General features: G+C 41.7%; 1 protein-coding gene and 1 long non-coding RNA gene across 3 annotated transcripts; both read right to left on the bottom strand.

Annotated features, from left to right (window-relative positions):
- Positions 1-18,871: 18,871 nt before the first annotated feature.
- On the bottom strand, positions 18,872-22,741 carry LOC103698909. 2 transcript variants are annotated; one of them, XR_005511696.1, is made up of 5 exons: positions 20,239-22,741; positions 20,119-20,150; positions 19,969-20,033; positions 19,793-19,870; positions 18,872-19,262 (listed from the first exon to the last, which is right to left on the bottom strand). It is a non-coding gene; the product is annotated as an uncharacterized LOC103698909 (long non-coding RNA). The 2 variants fall into 2 exon arrangements; XR_005511695.1 differs by having other exon boundaries at positions 19,793-20,033.
- A 4,032-nt stretch (positions 22,742-26,773) lies between these two features.
- Positions 26,774-27,109, bottom strand: LOC120110672. Its single transcript, XM_039126255.1, has one exon. It carries the CDS (start codon positions 27,107-27,109, stop codon positions 26,774-26,776), a length of 336 nt encoding a protein of 111 aa, XP_038982183.1.

The following is a 27,109-nucleotide window of genomic DNA, read 5'->3' as shown; positions in this document are numbered from 1 at the left end:
GATCATGTATTGAATGGTGATGTGACTCTCCAATTTGTTTGTACTGATAATCAATTAGCAGATATTTTCACAAAACCCCTAAGTGAAGAGAGGTTCAGTGTACTTAGGAGGGGATTAGGAGTGATTGACCCATCCTAGTGGGAGTTTCCACTAGATTAATTGATTTTGATGGTTAAAATGAGGTTAAAATAGAGTTTCTATTCAATGATCATCAAATCAGATCCCAACTAGGTGATTTACCCTCATTTGGCACGGTTATAGCATGATTTTTAAGTGCGTGCCAAGGTTAGAGACGACTCGAGTAAGTTTCAGAGCCGGCTCCTAAGGGGGAGTCGACTCGCGCATTTGGGGGAGTCGACTCGTAAAGTTGGCAGCTGAGGGGGAGTCGACTCGCACATTGTCGGGAGTCGACTCGAAGTCTACAGGCGCATAAGGAGAGTCGACTCGCGCATTTTCTGGAGTCGACTCGAGGTCGAGTCGACTCGCGACTCAGGGGAGTCGACTCGCAGTCGGGATCCGACTTTTTAACCCTAGGTTTGTCGTTTCGCAAATACTTTTTCTCAAGCCGCCACTGTTCACAAAGCCCTAGAGCCGACTCCTAGGTCATCCTCGATCGTCTCCAAGCCCTTTTCCCGTCGATTCTTCGCCGGACATTGAGTTTTCGTCCGTTCCTAGGTCTTTTCAGGTCAGTCCCGAGCTTCCTCTATCGATCCTTCTTCGTTCTCTAGGTTTTCATCTCGTTTAGGTCAAGATGCCTCGCAAGGGAGTTGTTAGAAAGAGGTCCCGTCCCGTGGCCGGTCCCGAGCGGCGCTCCAAGGCGCGGCACGATCCCGCGAGGCAACCTCCTCCGGATCGTTCCCCGCCTAGGGTGGTTCATGTTAGGCCGTTGGCCGGGAAGGCCGTCACCTCCGGGAGGTATGTCACTTTCGACTAACTCTCCCGGGAAGGATTCACCATAGGCGATAGGCTTAGAGCCCAGGGTCTAGAGTACTTCCTCACCTTGGACCTTCCCACCTATCCTGGCCTAGTTCAAGAGTTCTACAGTACCGTCCATCGGGGAGATGGAGGTATTGAGGGCACGGTATTAGGTGTCCCATTGCGTGTCACAGAGGACCTCATTGCCCATATCCTCCACCTTCCATTAGTAGGGGTGGCTCCTGCACATCCTGAGGATAGATTTGAGGCCCTTACGATCGTCTTAGGGCATCCTGTTAGATGTATGCCCTAGAAGCCAATTTGGCTGACACATTGTTGATTCTAGGGACATAATTTTGTACTTGACTATTTATTATTGAATAAATAAAAGGCATCTTTTTCATTCATATTGTTTATGTGTCTATGAATCGTCCAAGAAATTAATAAGATGATGATACATATTCTCAAGAGTTGAGAATTTGAGCCATGTATCATTGGTGATTAATTTCTAAAATGCTCCTGATCAATGGATCATCACGAGGACGGTGATCGATCCGATCAGTGCACAGATCACTTTCCTTCTGGATGGACGAGACTTGAGTCCACAGTGTAGGGACACTGAAGTGATAGTGCAGGTGCTTGTTAGAGAACAAGGGTACTGAGCGTGACCAAGACAAGAAGTCACTTGGATGTCTATCCACTCGTCAGTGACTTACTTGATGTTGCAGTAGTGTGACTGGTCCTTTGACCTGCGGTGCTTCGGCTACTCACAGTGAGGTTATTGTAGTTTGACTGCACACATACATGGTCTCTAGCCATATGGGTCCATGCAGTGTAGATTGGCTGCAGTAGGTTCACTGTAGGAGTAGGGTATGCACCTATAAGGAATCTATCGACCTTGATAGAAGAGGAGTGATCCTATGTGATTTGTTAGACTGAGTTCTAAGACCTTGGCCAGGGCAGTAAAGTGGAGAAAGAGTTTTCCACTATCGAACTCAAGTCGAATAAATCTTGACATATGACAGACGATGGGGTTTGACGAGTTGTCCATGACCTCCGTCCTGTAGGGATCCACGATAGTAGGACTGTATCACATGTTTAACTGCACCTAGAGGTTCATCATTCTATTCTGCTGGGTAGCCACTACATGCTGCTAGGTGTCACTGGTGGATGGTGGGACTCATAAGGGATTATCTTGATGATCGATAAACCCTAATGAGTTGAGTTGGAATCGTTCCAACCCATTGAAAGGAGTTTTCAATGATATAGTGATAGAGATCACAATATATCTCACTACCAGTCAGAATAGAACCTATGGGGTCACACACACTAGAAGTATTGACCGATCCGATGGTTGAAATCGTGATTAGGAATCACAAGAAATCAATTTGATTGATAAGAAGTTAAAGAAGGAACAAAGGGAATTAATTAATTGGACTTAAACACAAATCCTACTTCGGGTAGGATTCCTAGAGTCCTAATTGGATTAGGACTGGGAATCCTAGTTGGAGTAGGACTGGGATTCCTATTTAGAATAGGATTCCTACAATCCTAATGAGATTAGGAATTTTGAATCAAAATCGGATTCCTACTTGGAGTAGGATTCCTAGAAATCCTAATTGGATTAGGACTACGGATTCAAATAGAGTCTTAATTGGATTAGGACTAAAATTAAATAAATCCTAATTGGATTAGGATTCCTTAAGTCTAAATTAATTATTAATCTAATGAATCAACATGACTCCTAATTGGATTAGGATTGAAGAGTTCAATTGAGTCATGGTTCATTCAAGTCCTAATTGGATTAGGACTAGCATAGATTGAACCCAATTTGGCCAATCCTAATTAGATTAGGATTAAACCATGAAAGAGGGACCTAATCCTCTTTGGAAGAGGATTAGGCTAATCAAGTAAGAGGGGCATCAGCCCCTCTCCACTTGGCTAGGGCGACATGAAGAGAGGGGGCCGGCGCCCCCTCTTGGAAGATGTCAAGGGCTCCTAAATTGTAGGAGCCCTTCATGTCTATAAGAAAGGAGCTAGGGCCGGCGCCCTAGATGAGTGATTCCTCTCTTCCCTTGGTGCCGTGGCCACCCTCTCCCTCCCTTGTTTCAGCCGACAGCAAGGAGAAGAAAGAAGGTGCTTGACGGGTCCCTTCCTCCTCCCTCCTTGTTCCAACGCAAGACGAAGAGAAGGCTGCAAAGGGTTCTTGTTCTTCTTCATCATCCCTCCTTCTTCTTCCTCCTCTCAAGCACTTTCAAGAGTTGAAAGAAAGAGAGGAGATCAGCCATCAAAGGAAGTCTCTGCAAGGAGCTAGCACCCCGGGGAGACAAGGAAACGTTGATCGGATCTCTACTTCGTGTGGATATCCGTAAGGCCGGACGTTTGAACGGCTTCAAGCGAACCCTCTTCCTAAAACCACGAACTCAGATTCGCGGTGATCATCTACCCGCGCAAGGTGAAGATTTGATCTTCCTATTAGTTTTAAAAGTTTTAATTCTTACCTAATTACGAAAGGTCTCGAAACAAGCGTTCATGCGATGAACGTCGAACTCGTGCATGCCGATTCCGCTGCCATCTGAAAATTTTTGAAATATCAGCGGCATGGGCGGGTTCCCAACAGTGGTATCAGAGCCTAGGCTTCGTAGATTAAGGTAAGAATTAAATATCTAAAGGCATATTAGATCTGAAAATTAAATGATCATGCATGCTGAAAAATTCTGCATGCAGATTTTTTCAGGGGTGCTGATTTTTTAACATGCTGATTTTTATGTGATAAAAAGATGATTCTAATTGCATTGTTAATGGGATTACAAAGTTTAGAATCATGATTAGCATGATCAGCGACCTATGTCATGATATAATCAGTTAAGTTTTCAGATCTGAAATTATAATTGTAGCATACGGTGATGATCATAGGATTCAACCCCTTTTGGTATCAAATGTAATGACCTGCGATGTGATCTGCGATGTCATGTAATTTTTCAGATGCTTGCATGCATCTTATTTGATGTTTTGAGAGGCCTGCGTGCCTCCTAAAAGGAGATGTAAATTATTTTTTATTTTTATTTTACATCTGGTTGTATTTCTGTGATGTGATGTACATCAACGATCAAGTCGAAGACGATGCATGAGATGAACAGGGGTCTAAGCGGTTGATGGCGATGGGATCAAGAGTTGATCAAGGATCGAATCAAGGAAGCTTGGATCCAATTCAAGAGTTTGAAGACCACTTGATCGATTGATGTGCATGTGCTTGTAATACGACCTAATTAGAATCCATGATCATCACCTAGTTAAAGTTTAGCTTTAATTATTGCTGCGATTATAACTGCCTGCAATGCGCCGTTTGCATGTGATGTGAATGAGAGTCGGTAGATAGGTCTACATGTGATGTAGCAAACCCAATTGAGACCTAAATTAAAACCTCCTCAATCAAGTCGAGAGTGAACCGACATGAGCAAGTCATATTAGATTAAATTGATCTAATTGGTGTCTAGGAAAGCATGAAAGGTGGTTACTTAATTAGGACCTTACTCTCTGAGTAAGGGGAGCCTCCCACCTGCTTTACCTGGCCAATTGTTCGATTACCTCTTATGAAAGGCTCAAGTTGCAAACACTAAGACCTGATTAACCAATATTAAGTCAATAGGTCTTCCACTGTAGTAGAGCTGCTAAGGCCTTTCTGATGTTGACTTGTCTCGGCTGGATACAGTGGTCAAGTTGCATTGGGGGCTGGACCTCTCTATAGACATGAGATGTTGTAGGGTAAAGGTGGGGTTGGGCACCAATAACTGTTAGGTGAGGACCCAATGACGACTTTATTCCTACGGTTATACAGTGGGTCTGACTTAACTAAGAAATGAGACCAATAACTGTTAGGTGAGGTCTTCATGGCTTAGAGACCAAGTTGCACTGCAACATGCTTGAGAAGCATTGTACAAGAGTTGTACACTCATCCATCTATGTGTCACCAATAACTGTTAGGTGAGGTGGCATGTAAATTGGTGGGACCGCAGTACCCACTAGAAACCCTAGTCGTGTGGGATTTCCGTTTTCCTACCAGGGGAGTGTGAGGAATTCGAGAAAATAGTGGGAGTCACAATTTGTTCTAAAAGACCTTAGGACAGATTAGGATCAAGTACAAAAGTCTAACTAGAATCTTTACTCTCTGCAGATACAATGTCGGCTTCAAACCCTTTGACCCGTATTCTTGAGACCAACCGACTGACCGGAACCAATTACAAGGACTGGCTTAGAAATCTCAAAATAGTTTTGAACTGTGAGAAGATAGGCTACATACTCGATTCAGATATCCCCACATTACCAGCACGTCCCACTGATGTTCAGCGTGAGATGCATAAAAAGTGGTTGGACGATGACATTAGAGTAAAATGCTATATGATGGCATCTATGTCTAATGAACTCCAATGCCAGCATGAAAATATAAAGACTGCTAGGGACATACTGGCACACCTGCAAGAGTTGTATGGTGAGCAAAGTCGCACAGCTCGTTTTGAAGTGTCCAAGAGGCTTTTCAAAGCGGAAGATGCGCGAGGGGCAGTCTGTCCATGATCACGGTCTGACCATGATCAAGGACCTAGAGGAGCTTGAGAAACTCGGTATGGACATGCACAAGGAATTGCAAGTGGATTTGATCCTACAGTCACTTCCTGATTCATTTGGTCAGTTTATAGTAAACTACCACATGAATAAGATTGAATGCACTAAGACTGAACTAATCAACATGTTTGGTAACTGCTGAGGAGCCTTGAAAGGTTCAAGGGGCAATGTCCTCGCTGCTGAGTTGACTTCTGGTTTCCAAGAGAAAGTCTACTTGGAAGAAAAAAGAAGCCTGCAAAGAAGCAGAAGAAAGACAAGAAGCCCAAAGAAGGAAGTTCAAAAGAAAAAGGGCTAACGACAAAGGAAAATGTTTCCACTGCAATGTCGAAGGCCACTGGAAGAGAAACTGTCCTTCATACCTCGAGAGCCTGAAGAACAAGAAAGGTGACACACCTTCAGAAGGTATAGACTTGCTCATAATTGAAACTAATCTAACGGTTTCTTCCTACTTCTAGTTGGGTTATAGATTCTGGTTCTAGTACTCATTTGTGCACTACCATACAGGGTCTAAAGGAAAGTAGAAGGCTGGCGGAAGGTGCGGTAACCCTTCGGGTTGGCAACGGGGCAAAAGTTGCTGCTATGGCTGTGGGCACCTACCATCTGCGACTACCGTCTGGATTTAGTTTAATACTTAGAGACTGCTATTATGTACCTGTTGCTAGCAGAAATTTGATTTCTGTTTCATGTCTAGCACAGGAAGGTCATGTTTTTACATTTGACAAAGACTGCTCTTCTATTTATTTGAGAAATAAAATAGTCGCACGTGGTTTCATGATTGACAGTCTCTCTATCATTTACATATGGATGTATTTGTGAATGTTTACCGAGCAAGATGTGAGTGCCAAAGGATCCAAAGATCCAGAGATTGAGATAAACCAAAGATATTTGTGGCACCTCAGACTTGGCCATATTGGAGAAGATAGGATGAACAAAATGGATAAAGATGGGCTCTTAGGCTCATTGACTTCCGAGTCATATCCAGTTTGCGAGTCCTGTCTTCAAGGAAACGATGGCTAGACTGCCCTTTGTAGGACATGGGGAGAGGACCACCGAAATACTTTACACCTAGTACATACAGATGTATGTGGCCCATTCGATGTGCTAGCCAGGGGACGTTATTCATACTTCATTACCTTTACCGATGATTATTCACGGTATGGGTATGTGTATCTTATGAGACACAAGTCTGACTCTTTTTGAAAAGTTCAAAGAAGTTCAAGAAATGAAAGTAGAAAAACAAACTGGAAAAACCTCTTAAGGCTCTTCGATCAGATCGAGGAGGAGAATACCTTAGTGGGAATTTCGGGACTATCTCAAAGAAAACGGCATAGTCTCACAATGGACACCTCCGGGTACACCTCAACTCAACAGAGTGTCAGGAGGAGGAATCGGACCCTATTGGATATGGTCAGGTCCATGATGAGCTTCACTGATTTACCTATGTTCCTTTGGGGAGATGCCTTACTCACAGCAATTTATTTATTGAATAGAGTTCCCTCTAAATCCGTTCCTACTACACCGTATGAGATATGGCATGGTAAGAAAACCAAGTCTGGTCATCTCAAGATTTGGGGATGTCCGGCCCACGTCAACGCGACTACAGGCGGACAAGTTAGAGGCTAGGACCATAAGTGCTCGTTTTATAGGATATCCTAAAGAGTCATTAGGATACAATTTTTACGTCTCAGAGGATCACAATGTGTTTGTGAGCCGTCATGCCATCTTCTTGGAAAATCAGTTTATCCTTGATAAAGGCAGTGGGAGGAAAATTGAGCTTGAAGAGAAAGTCTCTGAAAAGCAACGAGTCATGGATCCTATTGAACCCATTCATAAAGACCAGTACACGATGTCCCTCCGACCACCTCGTAGATCTAGTAGGGTCTCCCATCCTCCCGATAGATACTTAGGTATACTAGAAGAGGATACCGAGGAAATGTTCCTAGTGGGAGATAGGGATCACATACAGGATCCCAAAACCTACAACGAGGCGATATCTGATATCGATTCCGAGAAATGGCTGGAAGCTATGAAGTCAGAGTTAGACTCCATGCATTCCAACCAAGTCTGGACCTTAGTAGATCCACCAGAAGGTATTGTACCTATTGGATGCAAATGGATCTACAAAAGGAAGATAGGTTCGGATGGAGAGGTAGAGACCTATAAGGCAAGGCTTGTGGCGAAAGGGTATAGTCAGCGCGAAGGCATTGACTATCAGGAGACCTTTTCACCTGTAGCCATGCTAAAATCCATCCGAACATTGCTTGCCATTGCAGCATTTCATGATTATGAAATCTGGCAGATGGATGTGAAAACTGCTTTCCTGAATGGATATCTTGATGAAGATATCTATATGGAACAGCCTTTGGGTTTCACTTCCAGTGATGGAGATCACAAGGTCTGCAAGCTGCAAAGGTCCATCTATGGACTAAAGCAAGCATCTCGGAGTTGGAACACTCGTTTCGATGATGCAATCAAAACGTTTGATTTCATCAAAAACGAAGAGGAACCGTGTGTTTACAAAAAGGTTAGTGGGAGTGCTGTCGTTTTTCTCGTACTGTACGTAGATGACATTCTCCTGATTGGGAATGATATTCCCATGCTAACCTCGGTCAAGGTCTGGTTGTCAAAAGAATTCTCCATGAAAGACCTTGGGGAAGCATCCTATATTTTGGGAATAAAGGTCTATAGAGATAGATCTAAAAGGATGCTTGGCCTTTCACAGAAGATGTACATAGAGGAGGTGCTGAAGAGGTTCAGCATGGAAAACTCCAAGAGGGGTCTCTTACCCCTAAGGCATGGAATTCATCTCTCCAAGAAGATGTGCCCCAACACATCTGAGGAGATTCAACGCATGAGCAAGATTCCTTATGCATCGGCAATAGGAAGCCTCATGTATGCCATGCTATGTACACGACCTGATATAGCTCTTGCTGTGAGTGTCACAAGCAGATATCAGTCGAATCCAGGTGAAGAACACTGGATAGCTGTGAAGAACAGTCTTAAGTACTTGAGAAGAACTAAGACATGTTCTTGGTCTTTGGAGAAGATCAGAGTTGAAGGTAGAAGGATGCACACATATTGATGATAGAAAGTCTACATCAGAATATGTGCAATGTGGTTCAGTAAATTGGAAGAGTTCCAAACAACCGATCATTATAGATTCTACTTAGAAGCTGAATGTTAAGCCGTATCTAAGGGTGCAGTGGAAACCTTCTGATTAAAAGTTAATTGCAGAGTTAGGTGTAATGTCATTAGATGCCATAACACTTTACTGCGATAACATTGGCACCATAGCACTAGCTATGGAGCCATGTCTCATCAGAAGTCCAAGCACATAGAGCGGCGCTTCCATTTCATACGCGACTATGATGTAGAGGTGCAGAGAGTAGACTCCGCGGATAACGTGGCAGACCCGTTCACTAAGCAGCTGAGTCAGCAAAAGACTGAAGCCCACCTTGAGAAGATGGGCCTAAGATATATGACCAATTGGCTTTAGTGCAAGTGGGAGATTGTTAGATGTATGCCCTAGAAGCCAATTTGGCTGACACATTGTTGATTCTAGGGACATAATTTTGTACTTGACTATTTATTATTGAATAAATAAAAGGCATCTTTTCATTCATATTGTTTATGTGTCTATGAATCGTCCAAGAAATTAATAAGATGATGATACATATTCTCAAGAGTTGAGAATTTGAGCCATGTATCATTGGTGATTAATTTCTAAATGCTCCTGATCAATGGATCATCACGAGGACGGTGATCGATCCGATCAGTGCACAGATCACTTTCCTTCTGGATGGACGAGACTTGAGTCCACAGTGTAGGGACACTGAAGTGATAGTGCAGGTGCTTGTTAGAGAACAAGGGTACTGAGCGTGACCAAGACAAGAAGTCACTTGGATGTCTATCCACTCGTCAGTGACTTGCTTGATGTTGCAGTAGTGTGACTGGTCCTTTGACCTGCGGTGCTTCGGCTACTCACAGTGAGGTTATTGTAGTTTGACTGCACACATACATGGTCTCTAGCCATATGGGTCCATGCAGTGTAGATTGGCTGCAGTAGTTCACTGTAGGAGTAGGGTATGCACCTATAAGGAATCTATCGACCTTGATAGAAGAGGAGTGATCCTATGTGATTTGTTAGACTGAGTTCTAAGACCTTGGCCAGGGCAGTAATAGTGGAAAAGAGTTTTCCACTATCGAACTCAAGTCGAATAAATCTTGACATATGACAGACGATGGGGTTTGACGAGTTGTCCATGACCTCCGTCCTGTAGGGATCCACGATAGTAGGACTGTATCACATGTTAACTGCACCTAGAGGTTCATCATTCCATTCTGCTGGGTAGCCACTACATGCTGCTAGGTGTCACTGGTGGATGGTGGGACTCATAGGGATTATCTTGATGATCGATAAACCCTAATGAGTTGAGTTGGAATCGTTCCAACCCATTGAAAGGAGTTTTCAATGATATAGTGATAGAGATCACAATATATCTCACTACCAGTCAGAATAGAACCTATGGGGTCACACACACTAGAAGTATTGACCGATCCGATGGTTGAAATCGTGATTAGGAATCACAAGAATCAATTTGATTGATAAGAAGTTGAAGAAGGAACAAAGGGAATTAATTAATTGGACTTAAACACAAATCCTACTTCGGGTAGGATTCCTAGAGTCCTAATTGGATTAGGACTGGGAATCCTAGTTGGAGTAGGACTGGGATTCCTACTTGGAATAGGATTCCTACAATCCTAATGAGATTAGGAATTTTGAATTAAAATTGGATTCCTACTTGGAGTAGGATTCCTAGAAATCCTAATTGGATTAGGACTTCGGATTCAAATAGAGTCCTAATTGGATTAGGACTAAAATTAAATAAATCCTAATTGGATTAGGATTCCTTAAGTCTAAATTAATTATTAATCTAATGAATCAACATGACTCCTAATTGGATTAGGATTGAAGAGTTCAATTGAGTCATGGTTCATTCAAGTCCTAATTGGATTAGGACTAGCATAGATTGAACCCAATTTGGCTAATCCTAATTAGATTAGGATTAAACCATGAAGAGGCACCTAATCCTCTTTGGAAGAGGATTAGGTAACCAAGTAAGAGGGGCATCAGCCCCTCTCCACTTGGTGGGCGACATGAAGAGAGGGGGCCGGCGCCCCCTCTTGGAAAGTTGTCAGGGCTCCTAATTGTAGGAGCCCTTCATCTATAAGAAGGACTAGGGCCGGCGCCCTAGATGAGATTCCTCTCTTCCCTTGCCGTGGCCACCCTCTCCTCCCTTGTTCAGCCGCAAGCAAGGGAAAGAAAGAAGGTGTTGGCGGTCCTCCTCCTCCCTTCCTTGTTCCAACGCAAGAGAAGAGAAGGCTGCAGGGCTTTTCTTCTTCTCATCCTTCTTCTTCCTCCTCTCAAGCACTCAAGAGTTGATTGAAAGAGAGGAGATCAGCCATCAAAGACTCTCTGCAAGGGAGCTAGCACCCCGGTGAGATAAGAGCTTGGATCGGATCCTGCTTCGTGTGGATACCCGTAGAGGCCGGACGTTTGAACGGCTTCAAGCGAACCCTCTTCCAAAACCACGAATTCAGATTTGCGGTGATCATCTACCCGCGCAAGGTGAAGATTTGATCTTCCTATAGTTTTAAAAGTTTTAATTCTTACCTAATTACGAAAGGTCTCGAAACAACGTTCATGCGATGAACGTCGAACCCGTGCATGCCGATTCCGCTGCCATCTGAAAATTTTTGAAATATCAGCGGCATGGGCGGGTTCCCAACACATCCACCTCAGTCTCCCCTAGATGAGGTATCTGCTAGCTCACTTCCTATTGTAGTGAGAATCCTTTTGAGCATTTTGTCCAGGTCCATCTTCCCTAAGACAGGGAGATTTGATTTTGTGAATGAGAGGGACCTAGCTATTATGTCTTACATTCTTCAGGACACCCCGGTCAACTTCCCCAAGCTCATTTATAGGTATATGTGTGAGCCCCTGGATAGACCTAGGCTCTCCCTCCCATACGGAATGATATTCACTCTTCTCTTTAGGCAGTACGAAATTTCCATTCCTGAGAAGGAACCCTCTCGTGCCTTGCGATGGACTGATCGCTTGGGTACGGGGACCATGCACAGGATGGGATTTCGGAAGAGAGAAGGGATCTGGGTTAGGAAGTCCACTCTCACCGCTCAGACCACCAGACCATCACCCAGTCCTGAGCCAGATTCTGACTACCCAGAGTTCCCAGACCATCCAGACCTTCCATCCACTCCTCCTGCTCCTACCACCTCTGCCGGACCTTCCTCCTCAGCTCCACCATCTATGGAGGTCCGTATTGATCCAGAGCAGCTCCGGGAGCTGCGGCAGGAGATCGTCCGAGATTTGAGGGACGAGCTGCTCCGGGAGCTCCGAGGTTCCGTGCCAGCTCCCACTCCTGCACCCACTCCATCCTCAGCATTGGTCCCATCCTTGACAGCCGTGACAGACATGACGGCTGAGGTGCGGCAGGAGATCTACAACATTAGGACCCTGGTGCAGGCCCAGTTCCACAGCATGAGCGAGGTCACGAGCACCACGAGGAGGATGCGGGATGACATCCGCCGTGACATGCACACCACCACCGAGGGGCCGAGCGCTTGTCGAATGTGCTCATCGACAAGCTGGACGCACTTCAGACCTCGGTGACTGGGCTTCAGACGTCGGTGACTGAGCTCTCCACTACACATAGCAGAGCCACCACGTCTATTATCACGCAGCTGGGCCATGTTACAGAGGCAGTCGCCCTCCTCATGGAGCAGAGCCGATTGAGAGGAGGAGTCACATCCTCGAGAGGAGGAGCTACATCCTCCAGAGGAGGAGATGTATCCTCGAGAGGGGGAGCCACATCCTCCAGAGGAGGAGATGTATCCTCGAGAGGGGGAGCCACATCCTCGAGGAGGTCATAGATGATTTTGAGTTGTGTTTTGTCTTCTTTTGTATTGTTCTTGCTTTACCTATTGTATGCTCAAATGTATTCACCTTCATATCAATACAATGAGTAGACATCTTATCTTCATTTCTGTGCCATTTGATGATTGACTGTGCCATTTGTGCCATTGATTGTGTGTGATTACCTCCTTTTTGGTATGATGACAAAAAGGGGGAGAAATGTGTAAGTATAAAATATGTAAAAGGGGAGAAATATTAAAAAATATGTAAAAGAAATCAATGGAAATAAATAAAACGATAAACTCTTAAAAACACACATAAATTTGTTCTAAGTGGATTCGGTACCTCGAGGCTCATTATCTCTCTTTTGGGGCTCCTAATGGAGTAATCTCCAGAATCTATTCAAGGGATATTCGGAGATTAGCTGAATCCTACTCAAGAACAAATTGACAGATTTTTTCTCTAAAAATAAAAATTTTAGTTCAAAAATTTCAAAGCATTAAAAGGAAATTCAGAAAATCAAAACATAGTTGAATGCATATGTTGAGGGGGAGAATCTGAATTTTAATCAAGCTAAATCATTAATGTCATATAAGCCAAACAATTGATTGCAGAATATGAAGGCTTATATAATTCCAAATGAAAGGGGGAACTTTAACTCCGAAATTTAATGTTTCACTCCTTTCAAACTTGGATAAATTAAATTATCAGACATTTGAATTCATTTATGGAGTTTATTTCATTATTTACTGAGCAATTCATTTTACATATACTCAAAGTTTTGTCATCATTAAAAAGGGGGAGATTGTGGAGTGATTGATTAAAACCCCGTTTGATTTTGATGAGCTCAAAGCATTTGAGTATATCTTGTGATTACTAATGAATTCAATTGAGTGTTTCAGTGAAAATCCTGTCCAAGTGTCTCTAGACTTGGTTCATAGCATTTTGGATAAGTTAAGAAGTCTGCATGAACCAGTGTCTGAGATACGAGTCGACTCCCGAGTTTCACGAGTCGACTCCAAGCGTACTGGCACGAGCTCGAGTCGACTCCTGATCAGTACGAGTCGACTCCGACTGAAAACAGACAGAAGGACAGAAGAGCAGTTTTTCAGGTCTGAGATTCGAGTCGACTCCAGTGGAACGCGAGTCGACTCCCAGCGGTACACAAAGAAAAAGTCAGAGAGCGTTTTATGGACTCTGAGATTCGAGTCGACTCCCGCAGTACGCGAGTCGACTCCGAGACTGTGCGACCATCGACAGACAGAAGACCATGTTACTGCCTCTGAGATTCGAGTCGACTCCCAGACAGCTCGAGTCGACTCCAAGACAAGCTTCACGTCAAAAGGCAGAAGACCAACTTTCGGAAACTGAGAGCCGAGTCGACTCCCAGACAGCTCGAGTCGACTCCAAGACAGGCTTCACGTCAAAAGGCAGAAGACCAACTTTCGGAAACTGAGAGCCGAGTCGACTCCAAGGAAGTTCGAGTCGACTCCAAGACTGGATGAGCCAAAAGACAGAGAATCGGGAGTTCGGGCTCTGAGATTCGAGTCGACTCCCAGGACAGTCGAGTCGACTCGAGTGGACAAAATTCAAATTTGGATCCACGGACTACAGAGGATGAACCGACTCCAAAATTGCCAGGTCAGCGCCAGAAGTTGGCGAGTCGACTCCGGGTCAAGACGAGTCGACTCCCAGTCAAGACGGCAACTTTAATTCAAACTGGAAACAGTTGCCGAGTCGACTCCGGAAAAGCTCGAGTCGACTCCTGCTACAGCCGAGTCGACTCCTGATCGCGCGAGTCGACTCCAACCCACCAACGGTCACATTGTCAGGCTGCGCAGAGTGTGCAGAACGGCCAGAAAAAGTAGAGTAACGGCTAGTTTCCGTGGGGGTTAGCTTAAATAGCCACAGAAGACTGTAGCAAGGCAGAGAACACACATTCCACTCCTAGCATTCAAGTCTTCAAGCTCTCTAAGTGCACTTCAACGAGAAAAAGGGAAGATCTGCATTTACTGCTCCACCAACATCTTCCCAGCATTCAAAGCTTCCTCCTCCTGCTTTCAAGTCGATCACTCTTTCAAGAGGAGACCGGAGTTCCAGAAGCCACACCTCTTCACCATCTTAAAAGCGTTTGAGGGCTTCTAACTCCTTTACGATTATATTGTTTTAAATCTGCTTTTTGAGAAGCTATTTTCTGTTTTCTTCTATCTCGTGTATTTACTTGATTCAATCGGGGGATTGAATCAAGGGGATTAAGGTTGGTTGGTGAGCCGGTTTAAAACCAACGAGTGTAAGGGTTTGATTGTGATCCCGAGAAAACAATCGGAGTGGTTCTAGTCGGTGAGCCTGGGAAAACCGACCGAGTTCGTTGTGAGCTCGTAAAACAACAAGTTCGGTTGTGAGCTTGCAAAACAACCGGCTGTAATCCAAGGGGGTTATAGTGAAATTCCCAAGTGAGACTTGGGGAGTGGACGTAGGAGTAAGGGTTAGCTCCGAACCACTATAAAACTTTGTGTTTGTAGTGCATTGTCTCTCATCTTCTTCCCCACACATTACTCACAGCACTTAGCTTTAATTAAATAACTGGCTATAGTATTTAGTTAATCATCCACAAAGTTTTAATTAGCTAAGTTAATTTAAAAACCCAATTCACCCCCCCTCTTGGGTTGTCAATCTGGGCAACACATATCATACCAAACAAGTTACTCATGGATATCTGGGGATTTTTAATCACTGAACCATGGCCTACCAAACACATTGATCTTAGATCACCAGGGATCAAATCACCCTAGCATTCGGATCACCAGAGATCTTAGATCACCGTGGTGATCCTGTTGGGGTCACCAAACGCCCCCTATAGACCCATTAGCTTATGCATTACTATGTACAAGGTGGTCGCGAAAATCATGGTGGGGAGGATGAAAGATATATTGTCAAGGATCATTAGCCAGGAGAAGGGAGCTTTTGTGGGGGGAAGCAGTATCTCTGATAATATTTTGCTAGCTAAGAGATGATGGGGGACTTACTGCGCGTCTCGAGGAGGCGATGTTTGATAGCAGTGAAGCTGGACATGGAGCGCGCCTACGACCGGATATGGTGGGATTTTCTTCGGCGAGCGCTAGAGAGCTTTGGGTTCAACCAGGTTTGGATTGACTGGATATTGGGATATGTGCATAAGCCTAGCTTTTCCATTTTGATCAATGGCATGCCATCACGATTCTTTCGAGCCACTATGGGTTTTCGTCAGGGATGTCCTCTTTTTCCGTATCTATTTATCATTTGCTCTGATGTACTCTCACGTGCCTTGCATATTGCTTGTGGGAACCGGGAGTTGGTAGCCTATAGACCAGCCCCGGGTGCCCGCCCCATTTCTCACTTACTTTTTGCAGACGACTGTCTCTTGCTCGCTAGGGCGAGAGAGACTGATGCGAGAGCCCTTCAGGGAGTTCTGACAGAGTACTGTGAGATGTTCAGGCAGAGAGTCAACCTCCAAAAATCAACCATACACTTCAGTCTGAGCACGGAGCGGAGGACACGATGAGAGGTCCAGGCAATTCTGGGGATGCAGGAGGAGGGGACCCTGGTTTACCTAGGGGTTCCCCTTACGGGGAGGAGATTGCGGGTGGCGGAGTGCTCCACCTTGTTGGAGAGGGTGCGGAGCAGGCTAGAGGGTTGGAGAGCATCATCACTCTCTATGATGGGCAGATTGACGTTGATCAGGTCAGTTCTATGTTCTATGCCCATTGATATGGTGGCACATATTGTTATGCTGAAGAGGGTCCTGGAGGAGATTGAGAGGCTTATGACGAGTTTCCTATGAGGCTCTCGTGGGGGGGTCATGGAGTACATCTGGTGGCCTGGAAGAGAGTATGCTCGCCTCTGCGTGAGGGTGGTTTAGGGGTGTAGTCACTCCTAGCGCGGCGCGAGGCTCTTCTAGCACGGCGGGCAGTGCAGGTTGTTCTGGAGCCACATGGATTTTGGAGCTAGATCATGACGGCTAGATATGGTCGAGGCGGAGTTACTGTGCATGTGATTGGCAGCCAAAAGGTTTCTTTTATGTGGCGAGAGATCGGGAGGTACTTGCCGATGGCCTTGGTGCATTCCAGATGATTGATCGGCGACGGACGGAGCATTGATGTGATAGAGGATTCGTGGGTGGATGCACTCCCATTGAGATTATGGCCAACGATATTTAGTGGTGAGGGGGCAAAGGGGAAAACAGTTCTTGTTTTTTTTTTCCAAAAAGGGTTTGCAATGTATGCTAATGGAAAATTGGATTGCGGATTTGTTCGAAGAGTTCAATGAATATGATAACAGTTACTAAAATGAGCATGAATAATATTGTGAAAGGGATTTTGCCGAACATTATCTGTACATGAGAACCTGGTCGACTTGCTTGAGCACACTGATATGTCCAATAATATCAAGGAGCCCATTTCTAGCAACTGAGTTCAATATATAGTTGGACGAACTGCTTAATTGAGGAAGATTTTGGTGACATTGAATATTACTAGTATAGAGCCATGTGTTTTGCACTGTTGCACATATAAAAGCAAAAGTATAATTATTTAAATAGTAATTTGTTTTTACTTTTGATCATAATAATTTGTTCAAATATAATATAATAACTTGCAAACAAATTTATTTTATTCAAATGTATATATCCCACTTATCAATTCTTTGGATTTTTTAAGGAATCTTAACTTCCTTTTCCTACCACACACACAAAAAAAAAAAAAAAAAATCTTTGCATATTTTGCATGAATTTCACAAGAAAAGGCAGTTTTTTTTTGGTTAAAATGATAGAGCATGAAGAGTCCTCGAGGTTTCTAACAAATCTGTACCAAAAACTAAAAAATGTGCATTTTCTATTTTATACTTAGACTGAGGAGCAAAATTATCTAGGGACATTTATATGCACCATTTTGTAACAAAGGGTAATCCAACATTCTCTTACAAAATCCACAATGAAGTAAATTGTATTTATGAACAATAATAAAATGTTCCATCATTTGTTTGGCGATGATGAACTAGGATTGTCTATAGAGGCTTGAATGTTGATCCACATGCCTAACTCAATTTCAGTGAAAAAATGTCGTGATGCAATCATATCCATCCATTTGGTAATGCAGCTACTGGTGATAACTTCAGAATAACTGCCATTATGATGACCCCAAGAGGCCTCCCGACATGTTATGACACAATAACCAAATTTTAATAACTGTCATATCTTAGATATAATTTCATTATAAAATATTTTATATAAATGAAACATATAGCCATCGATCGACGTTTTCAATGTTTATTATGGCAAAAAGTTTCGCTTTTCATTTAAAATAAAATAACATTTTGTAACTAAAATACTTATAGCAGTTTTTTTTTTAATCTTGGAAAGGATGATATAATATGTTTTCAGAAACATGATGTCATATGGATTCAAATTGGTGATCTTTGTTAAGTAACATGAGGAAAAACCGAACACCCCAAGTGAATCAAAAGCAATGTCAGGATGAAAAGTGGGGGAGGATCTCCCACTTTTATATAGATTGTGGATTCTGATGTTGATACTGTTTTCGGGGACTATGATTTAGTTTAGTTCCAAGGAAGCATCTTTCATATCAATGCATGATTGGGTGTATAGAATTAGTATTTGTGATCTTAGGAGATTTAGAAGCAATGCTCATGTTTGGGTTTGTACCGGGTTCTTTCCAAGCTTATCTGTCTGCCATAAAATATATTCTGGGAATCTTCATGTAAATAATGGTTTATAACTGAGGTACCTATAGCAGTTTATATTTTATTCAGAGATTGCTGACATAATCAATTAATGTAACTATTTATTATAATTACCATTATTTTCTAATATAATAGATTATAGTATAAAATAATTATTTTTTCAGAAACATCGTGTCATATGGTATCAAACTGGAGCCTTAGGTGCGTTAGACTAACATGAGGTACAAGCAAACACCCCAAGCACACCGAAAGCAGTGTTGGAATGAAAAGTGGGAGAGGATGAATCCACCTGTTTTTTCTAATAGGTCGTAGATTTTTGATGTTCAGTGTTTTTGGGACCGGGATCGAATTTAGTCCCAGGGAAGTACCGTTCATATTAGTGCTTGATTAGGTGTATAGGAGTAGTGTTTGTGGTCTTATGAGATTTTGAAGCACAGTATTCATGGCTGTGTTTGAATCACAGGATTTTCCGAGCTCATCTCTTTGTTAGCTAATATATACTGCTGGTCATGCCTACATAAATAAATAGCTACTATCCTTGTTCTTATCAATTCTACCAGTCTCTAATTCATTGCAGTCTTATGTATTTAAGCATCCTAACTCTTTTGAGTCTTGAAAATTATAAGCATGTATGACAGTGATTGACTCAAGGATTGCAGCCAAAAAAAAAAAAGATAAGAGATTTGCTTTGAGAATTTAACGAAACCCCAGGAGGAAATGAAAAAAAACAAGGAAAAACAAAGAGAGAGCTCATACGCACGTCAAGTTACAGTTCTTGACTGGATCGCTCAAACATCCATTTCATCTATAAACTAAACCTAAAAAATCAAACCAAAACAGTAGGTTGTACAAACATCAAGTTACAGGCCATTAACTAATTTATCAAACATCGATTTTATTTATAAACTACCTGTAACTGTTAGGGTATGTTCTGAGAAAATCAAAACTTCAGTGTATGGAAGGATCTGATTCTCCATCAGGTGCCTACATATAATCAGGATCTCTTGGGAAAAATTGAACATCTGGATGAGTACCACTCCCAGGTTGTCGCAGTCCACTGTAAAAATTCACCATGAGAAAATGAGCACATAAGGTATAAACTCACCAATGAAAGCAGCACAACCAACATTTAGTCACATGACGTTGGGATTTTGCGACAACTGAATTTAACAGCTTAATAAACCTAAATATCCTTAAGGCCCAATTTGATCAGTGCCTCCTGAATGGATACGGGCTCTCTTTCACAAGCGACAATGGGTATTTTCCTCTTAGATCTAAACAGTTGTATCCAAGTTCCAACCAGAGCAACTTTGTGAAACCATGAGGGCTTTTTTAAAAATTTTGCGATTGAAAGCTTTTTGTCTTTATTCTGAAATGAATGATGCTTTCTTTTTAGAATTTAAGGAATAGGGTGCTTGTTTAGTATCTTCAACAATGATTTCAACTATAAGCATATCAAGAACCCTTTCTTTGTCAGTCCAACAAGTAATTACACTATTGGTTTTCCTACACTTACTATATAACAGTTAAAGACAGAACATCAATAACTAGCTAGAGCATCTAATTACAGAAAGGCTACAATCGTACCTTGCAAAACAACCAGGCTCGAAGCCTGGGACACCAGGAGGACTGTATGGATCAAAGCAAGCACCCGGTGGCACACCTCTGTTTTAATTCTAGATGGTTAGAGTTTTAGTTTGACGAGCAGAGAAATAAAAATGAAAAATATTTATTTTCTTTTGACAAGGAAAGAGATAGTGTACTGGCGGAAGTCCACCAAGAGAACCAGGAAATTCACCAGAACCAAACCAGCATGGAGCATTTGGCCCTGCATCATTAGAGCAAAGACTAAGCAACACTGGAAAAAAAAAGGCTACTAATAAATGGCCTTTTAAAAAAATTGGATAACATACCTACGAAAATGTCACCACCCACACCAGAGGGCCTGAAAAAAAGCACAAAATGATGCCTAAATATCCAAAGCCAAGTTACAAGACTACAAAATGGTCATGGTGGGACAGGGGAGAAAAAACCTCTCAGGATAGAAGCCACTGTTGGGCCCAGGAAAAGCATCATTATATTCATACAGTGGAACAGGAGGATACACAATACAATGCACAAAAAAGCAAATGAACAAAAAAATAGACGAGTTAGAATCTAAAAGTTATTCAAGCATCAGATAGGTCAATGCATGTGTTAAACTAACCAACAGAAAAGGAGAAATTACTTTTTTAAAAAAACATGAATTAACAAAATATGTGGATGCTTTAAATTACTTTAATGATGCAGGTGCAAATTGAAGATGCAGGGCCAAATTGAATATGTGGATGCCCTGCATCATTAGAGCAAACACTAAGTAAAATATTTGGCCCTGCGGCACAAACATTTAAGGAATCATCAGACAACTGTATTTGCTGGCAAACCACCATCACAAACTACTTTACCTAATTGTGTTTTGCAGTTAGTTGTTAAGTTCACCAAAACCCAAGTGTATTTGCAAAAAAATAAAAAGGATTCTTACATATGCATATCAAGTTAGACTACACGTTATTTTAACTCCTTAAAAAAAGAAGTTAATGATTTTAAAATAAATGATGGATTATCCAAATTAAAGATCCAACCTAATGAACATGACCTACACTACAACAAGTGCCTAGAAACCAAAATTATTTGGTAGTCTCTAACCTAGCATCAAGTTGGTACAAAAATGAATGGTATCAATTGTGCTAGTATTGCAAAATACATGATAGGGCACATAACATAAAAACCCACATTATGGATCATGATCTACAAATTTGAGAACATGGGTAGATTTAAATTCACTAGGTTTTGATGATTAAATCATAATAAAGCACAATATCATGCAAGTAAAATCACCCATTTAGACACATACTTGATGGTTCTGTTAGAGACCATGAAAAACCATGAATTTTGGTTTCTAGGCATATTTTAGTGTAGACCATGTTCAACAGTTTGGATCTTGAATCAAATACTAAATGATTGATTTTTAACCATTAACTCCTTTTATAAAGAGTTAAGGTGTGGAATCCACCTCTATGCATATTTGACAATCTGCAATACTGATGTCCAAATAATGGACCCAGTATTTCCAAGAAACCACATATGCTCAATGCCAAAAACCCTATGCAAAAAAAAATCTTGAAAATATAAGACTTCACGATGTGTATAGCTTTTTCCCCCCAAAACGTGCATACTAATTACCCAAATTATGGGCCAAATATTTTCAAGAAAAAAAGCTCTCTGCCTGACTCCTCTTCTCCCTTGTGCGCATCCATCATTACCAATTCAAGGCAGCCTTTTCCTCCAATCTAGGATTTCCCAGTTTTCCCTTGAAAGAAGAAAGACTACCACGATCAACATGAATTAGGTTTAATGCCTTTCTTCCCACCCAAGAGCAACCACAATGAGAAAATCCTACATAAAGATTAGTGTTCTGTCAAAGGCAGGGCAACAACTTGACTTCCCAAGCTAATATCTAGGAAGGTGTCTAGGTACCTAATAACTGCGTGGTGCTCTAGTTGTCACATTTATTCTTTATGTATTGTTTGTTGTTTTTCAGAAAAACTACAAATATATTCTCCTTTATTGATAGATATGCTTTCCACAGCCTGGAGAATATAACTTAAATAGTTGGTGACCTTGTTTCTGATACACTTTCCACAAACTCAATATATGTTTGTAATTATTTAAATCTATCTAGAAGTGAGGTTTAAGTTGCAATATCTGTATATAGATTTAATAAATTATCAGCCAATTTTTAATTTAGCATCCTACTTAGGCCTTTGAAAGGTTACTGTCAAGGATCTCCTAGACAGATAAAATCATCACTCAGTATCTAGCGCTTCACACTACAAATTTAATGTTAGACAATAAACAGAGAGCACAAGCATATCAAAATAAGGATATACAAACTGTGTAGGCTCTAAAGGTTTCATAGCCTAAGACCAGAGTAGCCAGTCTGACAACATTGATCATTAGACTGGCCCCTCATGTTGTACGGATCAAAATGTTAGGCAATGAATAAGGTGATCTAACATCAGCTAGAAATGGTCTTGATAAAGAGACGTACAGGATGGATGTCAACATGCCATGACAAGTAAAACAAACATGCTTCCTGATTAGAAATTTAGGTGTTGGATATAGATAATCGTGACATAAGACCTCTGAAGCAAGCCATAAAGATGGTACCAGCCCTGTTTCATGTTATATCAAGTAGGGAGAGAACCTTGGCCATTAAACACCAAGTTAAAAATAATATATGAGAAACATGAACATAATCAATAATGCTTGTCTCGTAATACATTAGTCCCAGCTTTGTAGATTAAAATAGTTTCCAAATTGTAGGTGTACAATCCTTTTATCGATATTATCATCCAAGTCTTCTTTAGCCAACTCTATATTCACCAGTTGCCTAAGCACTACATGGTTAACAATTTAGTAATCCAGCAGGCTGTGTTACTTGACAAAAAGCAAGCTAGAGAAGATTTTGTTGTCCATGTTGTATATATATATATATATATATATATATATATATATATATATATATATATATATATATATATATATATATATATATATATATATATATATATATATACCAAAACTAAGTTTACACCTTTGTGATCAACAATATACCAACAAAATAACTTCAAAAGTTTTAAAGAGCTAAATTTCATGAACAAGCAAGAATAGTGCAGAAAAGGTTTAATGGGCACCAAAAATAATACAGTGCTAGTGCATATCCTGAATTTTGAGGTTGATGATCAACTGAAATTCTGATAGCAGGTTCAGCACTACACCTATGCAAACCTTCACCACTGTCCACAGTGTAAAAGAATTAAAGTTTGACATCTATATTAGGGTTGCAAAGCCATATATCAATGCAGCTCTAATATTTGCAAGTGAAATTGTGATGATTCTATTGATTTCATAGAACATTCAATATAGAACCAATAGTAGATGGAAAACACCCACAATTCTAGCAATATGCCGTAGATACAAAAGGCAAGATCCATCACAATTTGTCTTCACACTAGTGGGAATATGGATGTCCATGAAATATACATGTAGCTCAAGGATAAGAAGATATTTTACAGTCATCTATCCTAAACCTCGTACATATTTTAATTATAAATGCAGATGAACATCTGAACCAACAAAAGAAGTAAGACTGCAAGTTCTCTTCCTCCTAAATCCCAAATTTGTAATGAGAATCATAGTCCCAACAACCACCTTTCTGATCCTCCTTATTTTGACCCATTATATTTATAATATATTAAATTGACAAGAAAGAGAAAGCTCTCCTCTCTCCAAAAATCAGAAAAATTGTGAAGAAAATCAAAGAAAAGGCAGCCAAGTTGACTGCCAAGTGGTGCACGATGTATCCAAGCTTTGATACAACAAAGGAGAGTAATAAATTATTTACAATATTAAATTAAATGCAAGCTTTAAACCTATGTGGTGCACGATGTATCCAACCAAAAAAATCAATATTTTGTTAAAAAATTGTCCAAAAAATTTTATTCCAACTTTTTTTAAAAAAAAAAAAAACCCTCAATCTTCTCAAGCCAAGTTGTACCCTAGCAAGAGATGAGAGTACATGCTGGTGACTCCTTTTCAACTACAGAAGACTCCTGAATGCATGAGATCCAACCCAAACTGACTTTGAAACTAAAATTTAGACATATTTGGCCAACTCTTGGGGATGTTAGATAGCCTGTACTTTATTTTTAAGTTTGATCCACAAAGGATCTCGGCTGACCCACCAAAGCACGAAAGCTAGGTCAAAAAATTTATTCTACAACTAACATAAAGTCGAAATTGTTAACCAATCTTCATTGCATCAAATCAGGTCCATCTAAACCTAGTTAGGTTGAATCCAGTTTCATGAGATCCATAGCTGACCCATTTTGAAGTTGCATCTCAATCTAGACCTATATCTAAACATTAGCTCTATTTAAGTTTGATTCAGTCAGGTTGAATAGGGATAAGAATTTTTTTTGCAAGTTATCTCTGTTCTATTTTTTTTCTAAATAAACTCTACTAGTTTCTTGATTTGGTTAGCATTTGGGACATTCATGATTATTACACTAATCAATTTATTTTACCATATCCCAATTTATATATAATTTTGACTTTTCCTAAGAAGTTTGATATTAGCTCATTTAACCAAAGCTTTATTTACTTTTTCAAGTTTTAGTTTTAACTATTACATTAGTTAGCGCTTTTGTTTTTATTGCATAATTTTGTTTTATTTTTGTTCACAATATTTTTCTCTGTGGATAATTCAATCCTTATTCCAATTTTTATATAAATGTTTTAAATTTAATTCTAAAAAAATTGGATCTTTCTGGCGCATAACTAAAGAAACAAAGGACATTCTTGGGTTGCGATTCTGAGAAGTGGTTATTCATGAGGATCATATTTTCGCCAGCTATCTAACAAATGAAACCTACCATGAAATGGGAAAGTACCACAAACATGGGCAAGAGTAGAAAAGAATAGTACAGTGGCAATTTAAATCACAAACCTGCTCCCAATGTTGGGTTCCAATTTGGCCAAGATACCGGAATTCAAGTTCTTGACAAGGCCCTTCAAATCCTTGTACAACTCCCCATGATTACTCGTCTGATTTTCATGATCGGACAGGTAATCCTTCACCCTTGCAACCAAACAAAATTAAAAATCCAACCTGGAAACTGAAAATCTTAAAAAAAATAATACTTGATTGGTAGGTAGAATGATTCCTTCTGCTCTCCCTCAAGCTTCAAGCCATAAATCGCAAGGATATCTCCGATCACCAGGCACCCCACCAAGAAATTCTTTTTCTGACGCTTCTCGGTCGTGGAGTACAACAAACCATAGCTGCCCACCAGCTTCTCCCACCCCTCGATCCCCACCTCTTCCCCACCTAAAATTTATCCAGAAAAAAATTAAGAACCATTTTTTTTGGTTCAAGATTCTAGTTGAGTTGAACGGGATCGAAGGACCGTGTTTCCCAATTTCCCTATTAAAAAAAAAAAATGAAACACACGATGTTTCGGTTCAACAGTCAAGCTTTAAGAAGTATGGGATCAAAGAGAGACGCACCGATCGGAGGATTATCGGATAAGGCATTCTTGCCGGTGGCGGTGAGGAAGAAGCCGGCAGCGAGGAAGGAGGCATGGACGGCGAAGGCGACCTTGTCGTGGGGGTTACCACACTCTCTGTAGTCATCTCCTCGTTCTTGCTCTGTTAGGTTTCGATTATCCCCTGGGTGGACGGGATTTCTTGAGGCAAACTTCACTGTGGAAGTTCACCCTCCAAGAATCCTAGAAAAGGGGATAATCGAAACCCTAACAGAGCAAGAACGAGGAGAAGGCTACGGAAAGGAAGGAGAAGGCGGTGATCGCTAAGAGTCTGGGGAGGCGTCTGCCGGCGGAACTGGTGGCTCGGGAGATCAGAGGGCGGGCCAAACTCCAGCACCCGGTGGATGTCCTCCCAATGGCAGAGGGCCTCATGACGATCAGGTTCGGGACCGGAGAGGAGCAGGCGACGGTGCTGGCGACTGGCCCGTGGGTGGTGGCGGACCAGCTTCTGGCAATGGAGGAGTGGCAGGCTGATTTCACCCCGGGAACCCAGACGGTGAGCCGGACAATGGTCTGGGTCCGGCTACCGGGTCTCCCCCTGGAATACTGGGATAGGGCCGCTATCTTCGAGATCGTGGCGGCGGCGGGGCGGCCGGTGGAGCTCGACGGCGTCTCCAACGAGTGGCGGCGGATCGGGTACGCCCGGGTGCGGGTGGAGGTCGACGCCGGTAAGCCCTTGGTACCTGGTTCTTTTGTTCAGGGAAGTCTGAAGAGATTTTGGCAGGCCTTCTCCTACGAAGACCTGCCAAGTCTCTTTTTCCTCTGCGCCCGCATCGGGCACGCAGCGAGCGAATGCCGGCTCCATGGGTCGGAAAAGAAGATGGATCCGGCAGCTGCCGGAGAGGGGTTTCGCTCTATCTGGTTCATTTAACTGATCTTGAAATGAATTCATGGATTCCCCGTGTTTTTCTCAAACAGGAAAAAAATAGCTTTCTTTATATGCCACTACAAAAGAAATAGGTTTCCTAACAAGTAAACTCAAAATAAAAATAATATAGTGAAATTTATTATGCCTATTGCGACCATTTCTCATTTAGGATATGCTCTCGTCCCAAAAGAAAATCTATCTGGTTCTTTAATTAGTCATACAATAACTCCATAAACGTTTCTCACAAAAAGTCCATAAACAATTCACCTCTCTCTCTCCAGTATAAAAGGTGGTATTAGCGGTCAAATTAGAAAGCAAAGCAGCCCAATTTTCAGTACTGAAACACTGAGTTGCTAAAATAACCAGAAGAAAAGGAAAACTGATAAAACCACCTTTAAATAAAGAACTTTTGTTTTTGAGAAGAATGACCAAATAAATTATAAAATTTCACTATGTATAGCTGTAATTCATACTTATAATCTACAACTTTGGAGTGGGTATAATTTGTTCAAACAACGCCAGTATTCATATATAAAAAAAAGACACAAAATCTCAGTATTTACTCACTTCAACTCTTTGCCTAGTGACACGAATATAGCAGAAAACCGCGGCAAAAATTGCAGTTGCAAGCCCAGCAAGTATAATTTCTCCACCAGCAATCGACTTATCAAATGCACTGCGGCACTTCCGATTTTGTAAATTCTCCGGCGCACCCGCAAGTACTACCTCTGAATCATTTGGAGACAAACTGGAGGAAGGGGGCTTGGCCGCAGAGGAGCCAATGAGCTCGACGGCATCAGCTCGGACTACCACCGGAGAAGGCCGAGCCATTGCAACAGTGGCAAAGATATCAGCCACTACCAATAGAAAGAGCATCAAGCGAGCCAT

The sequence above is a fragment of the Phoenix dactylifera genome, chromosome 4 (assembly GCF_009389715.1).
Source record: "Phoenix dactylifera cultivar Barhee BC4 chromosome 4, palm_55x_up_171113_PBpolish2nd_filt_p, whole genome shotgun sequence".
NCBI classification, from domain to species: domain Eukaryota; kingdom Viridiplantae; phylum Streptophyta; class Magnoliopsida; order Arecales; family Arecaceae; genus Phoenix; species Phoenix dactylifera.
Note: the sequence above shows the minus strand (reverse complement) of the source record. Positions and strands in the feature narration are given on the sequence as shown.